Source organism: Chionomys nivalis, chromosome 6 (genome assembly GCF_950005125.1).
Source record: "Chionomys nivalis chromosome 6, mChiNiv1.1, whole genome shotgun sequence".
In the NCBI taxonomy this organism is placed as follows: Eukaryota; Metazoa; Chordata; class Mammalia; order Rodentia; family Cricetidae; genus Chionomys; species Chionomys nivalis.
The window spans coordinates 56,754,094-56,764,084 of NC_080091.1; the positions used below are offsets into that span (position 1 = coordinate 56,754,094).

Below are 9,991 nucleotides of genomic sequence, written 5' to 3' on the forward strand. Positions count from 1 at the left end.
TAGTTACAGATTGGCACCGCTCCCCCTATGCTTTGGAACCCGGCTCGTGTTTTAATATGAACGCGAGTATTCAAGTGTTGGGAAAGTTCACAAAAGGCCAACACCAAACATCTCATTTAAATGTCACTTGGGGCAGTGACTTCCCTAAGGAAGTGAGTGAATTCTGGAGCCGAAGCTTTCTCTGTGTGTGATGTTTAAAGGCAAGATAAGGGAAGTTCCCTCTATAAGTAATATGTGAGCTCTGCTTATAGCCTGTGCCTAATATCAATGGCCGTCCTTTCCAACTTTTGGGACCCACATTTATCTGCCCCAGCTGTTCCTCGCCAGACAGCCATATCTATCCTTTTGGCAGTCTCTGTCTGGGTACTCAACTGGCCAAGAAAATTTATCAATCCAGAGAGAAAGCCAAGATTTGTTTTTGAATTGGTATTGTCATTAAGGGGGAAAAGGAAAATGATGATGACGATGATGATGATGGTGATGATGATGGTAATGGTGATGATGGTGGTGTGGGTGATGGTGGTGGTGAGGATGATGGTGAAGATGAAGATGATGATGGTGGTAGTGATGATGATGGTGGTGAGGATGATGGTGGTGATGGTGAGGATGATGATGATGATGGTAATGGTGGTGATGGTGAGGATGGCGAGGATGATGATGATGGTGGAGGTGATGGTGATGGTGAGGATGATGATGATGGTGGTGGTGGTGATGGTGAGGATGATGATGATGGTGGTGATGATGGTGGTGGTGAGGATGATGGTGGTGATGGTGAGGATGATGATGATGGTGGTGGTGAGGATGATGATGATATGATGATGCCAGTCATATCCTTGGCATTTTCTGGGGGGAATGGGGCTTCTGTTTTTACAGCCAAACATCATAAACCTATTATGTACATCAGCCATCTATAGTCAGTATAATCATCATTATCTCAAGAATGAGGAAACTAAGGGTCAGAAAAACCAGGTAATATCAGCAAGTGATGACCTGGAGTTTTGAACCCAAGCCTGAATCCTCAGTCCATGAGCAGTAAGGGCTCTGGCCTACAGCTTGACTCTGAGAGACGCCTGCACTTCCAGAGACAGAAACCCTAGAACACAGCAGGACACAATCCTCCTCCATGCACCGCACTGACAAGTAAGCTCCAATCTCCCTCAGCTGCTCCCTCTCCCCCACCTCTCCAGCCCTCAGCTCAGGTAGGGCTTCTGCTTAGTGGCCCAGAACCCAGGTTCACTGTACCCACTGGCAGATGCCTTCTCCAGGATCACTGTGGCTAAACGGGAAGACTCTTCAGTGACCATGTCCCTACAGTGTGGTCAGGGTGACACTCAAAGGCGCCACCATCCCTGCCCAGCAGCCAGAGTCAGCGCCCTCCATTTTCCTCAGCTCTCTTTTTAATCATAGACAGGATGACTATGGATATAGGACCCATCATCTTCCTCAGACAAAAATCCTCTACTATGCAAATGGAGCCCAAGTCTCGGCTTCTAAACGACTCCTACATGACAATGTCCGGTTTTGCATTTTCACAAACATCGCCATTCTTTTTTCCCAATCTTACTCACTTTTCTAAGTGTGTGCACTTGTTTCAGTCCGATATGCAGATCAATTCAGATCAGTTCTTTTTCCCGCTTTGGTCTCTGGCAAGCCAGTAAGGAATCAGAGATCTTAGCTGAAACTACAGATTAACCTAACGTAACAGAAAAAGCGACTTTCACCCTAATGGGAGGACACTCGATGTCTCTGTGCCACTTTACCCTCTACCCGATGTCCTTCGCTGAGTCTCGTAAGCCTCAGCTCCCAATTCTGCAGAACAGGAACTCACAAATGACCATAAAACACAGAGAAGATCTTTGGGTACCTGGCACCGGGCACCAAGTGTGTATAAGAACCATGCCTCCATCCCACTTCCTCCATGACCATAAGACCCTCACAGCACTGAGGGGCTCTCACTTCACATGGAGTCACGTGGGTCCCCATGGTGACACAGGGTGGCGAAGACATCACAATAAGTGTTGTCTGACAGCATAGGAACCTCTTGGGTGATCCGGAAATGAGTTTCCTTTGAGAGATACTGTAAATATGGAAACATCAAGGGAAACCAATTCCACATGTGTGCGTGTGTGTGTTTGCACATGCACGTGTCTACATGTGAGTACACGTGTGCACATGTGACCACAGGAGACATTCACCCTATTTTTTGAGACAGAGTTTCTCCCTAAGACCTGGGGTTCACTGGCTGGTCAGCAAGCCCCAGGGATCCTCCTGCCTCTGTTTTTCCAGCACTGAGGTAACAAGTATGGACCATAATGTCCGCCTTTTTACATGGGCTCGGGGGATCCAACCATGGGCCTCACGTTTGCACGGCCAGCATTTTACAGACTGAGTCATGTCCCCAGCACAGAGCTCAGAGAACTTACAGGTGAGTCAGGTCACGGAGGCCCCGAAAGGCATTTCTTGAAATGGTTTCTATTTTGTTCCCTTCAATGAACCTAAGGAGAGAAACAACATAATATAACCAAATTCCCTCTCCTTAATATCGCTAACAGATGATCTACTGCACTTTGGCAGTGAAATCGGAACGCACTCAAGAAGTATCGAAACTCCCAAGTTAGTAGCAAGCTGCGCTAAACTCCATGAGGGAGCCAGGCGTGTGAACAAGAACACATGCATGCCAGCTTCTCCGCTCCTTCCAGATCAGCATAGATGTCTCCAAATTCAGAGCTGGCAACATGGCTGATAGCATCTTGGGTGTGAGGAAGGAAAAAGAATGTACCTGCACAGAGGCCAGAAAGTCTCCCATCTCTGCAACACTGGAAAGCTTCCAGGGACTTTCCCCACTCCTCTTACATTGCCCTGTGCCAGCTAACCATATACTTTTGCTAATACCATAGTCCCTAGAGAGGAGCCCATTGTTTTACATCTCTGCATTTTAGTTTTCGTTAGGAAGAGTTCCATTACACATGGCTTCCAGCAAGCTTGAGCTCATCCTGTCCTACACAGCTTCATCCCTAGGCAAATGGTGACAAGGCAGGGATGTTCCCCAGCCCTGAACGATGCTAGAAAGCAGAAAGGACAGTACAGGGAGCCGCACTGACTTTCTTTGAGCTGAGATGGTACAGGGCTTGCGCGGGGACAATGACACTCAGGATATGACAGGAACACATTGTGACTGTTCCCGAGGACCAAAGGGCTAAGTCAAATGCTAGCAGGTCTTTGACGAGATGGTCCAGGGGGAAGGCTTTGCCACATCTGCGACACAACTGACAAATTAGTTCTCCCAGAGAGAACTCGCCGATGCCTGTTTTTAAAAACTCTGATGTCTGTTCAGCACTAGACTTTAGCATACCCGAGAAGCTAACTTTCTCCCTGAAGCCCTGGGTGGCACATGAACTCCCCACCAGAGAAATTCCCAGGTACCCCACAGCTATCCATGGATTTTTGGCAGACCCAGGTGGCTTCACCCCTTCAGCTGCGACACTCTTTCCACATCAAATACATGCCAAAATACTGGATTATGAGCAGGTTCTCCGGAGAAAGAATTCCTGGGGAGACCTTGTTCCCCGAGACTTCACATCAGCAGAGAGCTCTTCTTACCTGGGATGTGTCTAGAATGCCAAGGCCTACCTGTTCACCTCAGATAAGACAGCAGGCTTTGCAAATCCTTTGAATGCTAAGCAAGGAAATCCCAACTGATAGCAGGATTAGCATTATTACAGACTCACCCAACACAAGGCTGGGACAACGTAAGGGGGAAGGGAAAGACTCGGATGTGACAAAGGCTGAAATAAGAACCGCGGCTAGGTTGGCTGCTAGAAGGGGAAGCGGTGTGTCTGAAGGGGGATAATCCCCTCTCCTGTTTTCCTGTTGTTTATGCTTTGGTTTGGGTTTTCATTTTTAGGTAAAGGAAAAGAAAATCTAATCAGACCCTCAGCAGAACTCACAAGAGATAGAACAAACGGGGTATGGGACAGCTGGATACGAACCAGGCAGTTTACCCTCAAATAGGGAAACTTTGTTTAAAAATAAGTAGCCCTGAGAACCATCCAGCTCTATTTCTGGCCCATCAGCAAATCCATGCCTAGTTATGGAGGTAAAAATACCCAACACAATTTCCAGCCGTACTTACTACATGACAAATTAAATGTCAGCCGAGAATGAATGAGCCAGCCACTCCCTCCTGAGCTTTGTCCTCAGCCTCCTCCTGCCCCCACGCTGGGAAGAAAATCAACTCACAGGCCAGTGCTGGCAAGAGAATGGCGCTTTCTGCACCCATCCCTTCCACAGGACACAACTCAGAAAGCCCCTGGAGGCACCAAACTCTCAGCAACACTTACAGGTATTCCAGATGAAAGAGGCCGGCAAAGGCATCGTCGCGGATCACCGTGAATGAGTTAGAATTCAGCAGTCTGAAAACAAAACAGGCTTAAGTGGAGACAGAAAGGGCAAGTCGTGTGGTGAAGCCATTTTTGTTAGGTGCTGATCCGTGGGCAAATGAAGGCTCTTCTTAGCCTAAGGACAAACCCGTTAGGTTCCCAGCTGTCCTCACCATTGTGACGGGGACAGTGAGGAAGGAATCTCTTGCTCTCTGAATTTTTTGCTATCTCCAGTACAACCTTTCTGCCCCCATCTTGGAAAATATGAATCCTGGGAAATATGAACTGGTGGGCATTATTCAAAAACAGTTTTCTGCTAGGCACAACTGAATAGCCAATGAATGCTTCATAATGCCCAAGAAACCATGGAAGCACAGACGTGTGAGGATCTAATCCAACTGTATTCTAGAGATATTTGAGCCCAAAGAAGACAAGAGGGTTGACCAAAGTCACACAGTGAGGACAAAAAAGCAAAAACCCATTCTACCATGCTAGACATTCTCAACAGAAATAATCATTCTTAAAAGGTTAAGAAATCTCTAGAAGATTATCACTATGTAGTTTTCTATTTGAGTAGCCAGGTAAATACTTGTTATAAATATTTATAGAAACCACCTAAGTTTATTTAGCCAAATAATAGTTAGGCTATCCTTCTATTCCAAAAGAATTGAGAGTTAAAGTTGTGTTTTGTTTATGTATTTATTTATTGTATAGGTGTACGACATGTCTGTGGGCACAAATGTGCCACTACACATATGTGAAGTCAGAGGATAATCTGAGGAGTCTCTTCTTTCTCTCCACCATACAAGACCCAGGGATCAAAATCAGGTCATTAGGCTTGGTGGCAGACACCTTTGCCTACGGAGTCACCTTGTTGGCATATGAACTGAGATTTTAAGTGGTGAGTTAAAGAACACCTTTGCCTACGGAGTCACCTTGTTGGCATATGAACTGAGATTTTAAGTGGTGAGTTTAATGTAAAACACGCCAAGAAGAGAACTATCAATGGCAATCTACTAAGGATGGGTAGTGATTTGCGCCTCTGTCTTTTTCTATAGCTCATTCCCTGCTGTAGTTACAGTCTCATTGAGTCCAAGAAATACAAGAGAATCTGTGCCATGTACTCACAACGGACTGCTGATTTTCTGTCTTGTTTATGTGATGCTAAGGATGGAACCCAGGGCTTCCTGTATGGTAGACAAACGCTCTACCACTGAGCTACATACCCTCCACACACACACACCCCAGCCTAGGGAATTACATTCAAAAGTGACTTGGGGACATTTATTGTCATTATCAAACATCAACTGACTTGGGTTTCAGGGTCCTCATGATGCAGGCACTCATCATGGTGATTTGGGCATGGTTCACTAAGAGGAGCCGGGGCAAATGGAGCTTTGGGCTTCACGCTTGGATCCTCACTCCATGGATCAAGGCAAGGTATTTCCACGTTCTGAGCATCCATTTCTTCATCTCTCAGATGGGAAAACCAAAGGACCTTTTCCGAAGAGATGCCATCCCCATGAGGTAGAAGCATGCACACCTACAATGCCCAGTATGCTGCCTGTCTGCACGTATGCGAGACAAACTCGAAGAGCTCTTCAAAGAGTTATATCGAGATTTTCAAAGATAAATTTCTTTAGAGGTGAGATGTTTGGGGAAGCTACTTATTGAGGTGGAACTCTGGTTATGGCCAATGCAGCCACCCTCAATTGCCTGATCTCTGAGTGAGATGTATCACAAAGCCCAGAGAAGTTGGTGGAAAGTCAGGTGAGAAAGCGGAGCAGGACGGTGGTTCAATGTGGAGTCAGCAGGGGAGACTCTAGCTGTTGTATTACAGGAAGACGAGACCACCCTTCAAGGACCACACTTTGGGGACCCCATTTTGCAGAGAATATTCCATACTCACAGCAGCTGCAGGGAAGGCAGATGGGAAAACATCCGGTCCTTGATTTCCAAAAAGGTTCCATTGACTAGGCTCCTACAGGGCAAGAGAGGGGCAGAGGGATGCCCAGGTTGCTTTCAGGAAATGCCAACCCAAGTTTGCAGTTGGCCTCATCCTCCCCCTGAGCTTCACCCTATTCCTCCCTGGGGCGAAGCTACATGTGTTTGGCCATCTCCCCAGGAAACAAGCTGACGAGAGGCAAGCTGCCTTCAGTGCACTTGATCAATAGGGAGACTCCTTGGGCTAACAGAATCCTTGGTCTGGCTCCTTGCACAGAGACTAGCTCCGTCAGCTCAAAATAATCCTCTAGCTTCCTTCATTTCATTCCAGGAGGCCCCTGCTGAAGGTGGGTAATTACTTCACCTTTGCCCAAGGTTCTGTTTGTGCAGACACAAAGTTAATGTTGGTCCACGGAACTCCGGGGTAGGATTAAGTATCCCCCTCAGAAGCATGCGTCTGGGGAAGACACTCAGAGCACTTCTGATTAAATGCACTGTGGAAGCCTCGGGGGAAACTCGGAGACACCAGAACTTGCCCAAGAAGGAAGAGGCAACGCCATCTGCCAGATAAACAGTCAACTCCAGGAAGAAGCCTGGTTGCTTCGGGCCTCAGGGTCTCCTGCCCTTTCTGGCCACAGCAGGGCTTCCACGCGCTATTGGAGTTAACATGCAGAACACTTCGGCTTTGATCATATCCCAAAAGCTTAACGAGAGAAACGCTAGAATCCCCCACGTGATCTAATTTATTAATAGTATGAGTCAAACAGGCCTGCTGTTCCCCACAGCTTACTCTCCCAACTTTTTACAATATGTAAACAGGACCCAGGACCTTTCCATCCCTGGCCCCTGATGATGTCTTGCTTTGGAGACAAGGCACGGGAATGATGACACGCAGGAAAAAGCACAAGCAATGTTATCCCCAGGACTCCCTCACCCTCAGGATTCCCTCCTCTACAACTGGGGGGGGGGGGATGCCCCCAGCACCTTACCCTGGAACAATGGGCTGTCCTAGCAGGACATGTCCCAGCAATAAGGTAACCCCCTAAGATCCCTTCCACAGCAACATTTTGTCAATGTGACTGGGTGAGACCTAGTTGAAGGCACTTAGCAAGTGGACAGAGGACCTCTTCTGATTAGTTCTGTCCGTGCTGGTAATATAACCCTCTGTGGAGAAAGGTGGAAATAAGAGAGGTCCCTCTTGAACTCAAGGCAAGAAGTTGGGTGGCTTCCTACCCTAGAGGTTCAGCTGGACGCCTCATTATCCCAAGGTACTTGGAAGCCCTCTGGGTTTCCCCTCTTTGAAGCCACGTGGAGCACCCCTCCTTTGCCCACGCCAGCCTCTTCCCAGTCTGCAGTGTGGAGAGGTCCAGAGGGTGGCTGCCATGAGGCCTCACCCATTCCTAGTTAGTCCACTCAATCCGGGCACATTCAGTCACGCACACACCCACCCAGCAGCACAACAGAACCACTCAAAACTTTAAGGCACCCCCAACGATCATCCCGGGGCGCGAAATACAGGCTGTGAACTCTGGTGCAAAGACCCTACCCTACTGTGGGCCCTGGGTCTGCAGTAACATCAGCTCTCCCAGGTAGATCTGATGCAGGTGGCCACGGGCCACAATGAGAAACTGTCACGCGGACCTATCTGGATTCCTGCACTCTGTGGTTCTGAGTCCCCTAGCCTCCCCGCGGCACAGACTCCACCAACGTCCCATAGTGCGCCCCCAACCCAAACGCAAAGAAAGAAATTAGGGAGCAGGGTCAGGTGGCGCTGCCCCAGCACCAGCCGCAACTCCGTGGTGGCGGCCGGCACAGGGCAGGGCGGGGCGGGGATGGAGGGGTCCCACTCACAGGGAGCTGATGTCGCCAGGCACGATCCTGGGCACCCAGGAGGAACCCACGCAGATGATGGACTCCTTGGTACAGCTGCAAGTGGCGGGGCAGCGCGCCAACCGCCTCACCTGCGCGCTCGGCGGGATGAGGCACGCGGCGCTAAGCAGCAGCAGCCCCAGCGCCCCGCCGCCTCTCCACAGCGCCATGCCAGGACCCCCAGTACCCGCCCGGGCCCGGACCCCTGCTGCCGCCACCGCCCCGCGCTGCGCGCTCCGACCCGGTGCCGCTGCAGACGCGGGTGCCGCTTTCCGATCGGCCGCCGGCGCTGCTGGCGAGGACGCGGGCGCCGCGGGTGTGGGAGGCCGAGCCGCAGCCGAGCAGCATGCTGGCCGCCACCCCCACTCGGCGCCCCCCCACCCGCGCCCGGGCTGCTGGGCGGCCGCCGCACCCGCCTCACCCGCCTCACCCGCGCTGGCCTGACATCAGCACCCGCGCCCGCCGCGGGCCCGAACCAATGAATAATGCACGCGGGGGCCCGCCCCGCGGGGGAGGGGGAGGAAAAGTTGGATGACCTTGGGGGAGGGGCCAACCGAAGCTCAGACCCCCTGGGATCCCGGCTGAGCTTAGCTGGAGAGGGGACCCGCAATCCTTCTGCGGGCTGCAAAGAATTTCAGGGACACTGGACTCCTTTCTGCGGAGTCAAAATGTGAGCTTCCATCCCCGCAATAAATAAATAAATAAATAAATAAATAAATAAATAAATAAATAAATAATTTTTTAAAAAGTAGAAGCAGTAACGACAGGAGGTTCCATACCCCCCAGAAAAGTAGGGGTGGGTAGAACTAGCTTGAGCTGGGAGAGGGGTCTCCGCACTGAGAGTTCGGAAGAGGCCAGACCTTTGAGCATCCTTCATTGATCTTGAAGAGGACCTAAGTGAATGTGACAAAGGGGTTTGGCTGGGCCGCCTTGGCTGGCCAAACCATGTGACTGTGGGGTTTGAGTCGCCACTGCACCTGAGCTCACTGAAGCCAGTCGCTTTCCATTGCCCATGGAAAGTAGAATCGCAAAACAGCTACAGCATCTCCTGCCACATTGGGCCTTGCAAAAAAAGATCCTGCAAAAACTTTCCCCTGGCTCAGCACAGTAACCTACACCCCATCCCCCTGATAGGAACAGATTTACAGATTGTAAAGACAGACCGGAGTCTGACTCACCAAGCCCTGCGCCTTTCATCTCTAACCCTTTAGCAGTTCCTATCTGCTATCCCACCCTCCAGAATTTTCCCATGAGAAAACTGAAGCCCAGAAGGCCTCGGTAACTGTCAAGTCTGGTGTAACAGCACCAAGAAGAAAGACTGGAGCCTAAGATGGGACTTTGTAACGGACTTCAGGGAACCCCTTTTCTACTCTGGAGTTTGTCTCCAGGAATTCGAATGTTATCATAAGGCAGTGTGCCGCTGGGGAAATGGAAGAAAACGCCAAAGCAGAACAAGCTCTGTAGCTCCCCCGCCCCCACTGCTGCAAAGGTTCAGAGCTGGGACCTATCTGTTCTGCTGTTAGCATGCCCCTCAAACACACACAGGCGATGCCGAAGAAGGTAGGCATCAATACTGTCGCTTAGTCCTGAGTCATTTCAGCACCATTCACAAGGGAAATATCTAGCTGTCCACTATGGGAAAAAGTGAGGAATAGTCCCTATGAGCAGGGAGCATCAGTCAAGCTGGGCAGACAGCCCAAAGGGAGGACTTTCCCAGGGTTACATGGATATATAGACTGGCCAAAGGAATGGAAAGTGGGCTGTTAGTAGGGGACTTAGTGGGAGAAGTTAGACACTGT

At 49.9% G+C, this 9,991-nt stretch overlaps 1 protein-coding gene across 1 annotated transcript in view; it reads right to left on the minus strand.

Moving 5' to 3' along the window:
* Lgi2 (leucine rich repeat LGI family member 2) overlaps window positions 1–8,503 on the minus strand; it is a 32,552-nt gene extending 24,049 nt beyond the window's left edge. Inside the window, exons 1-4 of the mRNA XM_057773173.1 lie at window positions 8,175–8,503; window positions 6,289–6,360; window positions 4,341–4,412; window positions 2,424–2,495 (exon numbers count right to left, since the gene is read on the minus strand). Coding sequence (XP_057629156.1) covers window positions 2,424–2,495; window positions 4,341–4,412; window positions 6,289–6,360; window positions 8,175–8,362 — 404 coding nt within the window. The 5' untranslated portion in view covers window positions 8,363–8,503. The remainder of the gene's footprint in view (window positions 1–2,423; window positions 2,496–4,340; window positions 4,413–6,288; window positions 6,361–8,174) is intronic.
* Window positions 8,504–9,991: the final 1,488 nt, after the last annotated feature.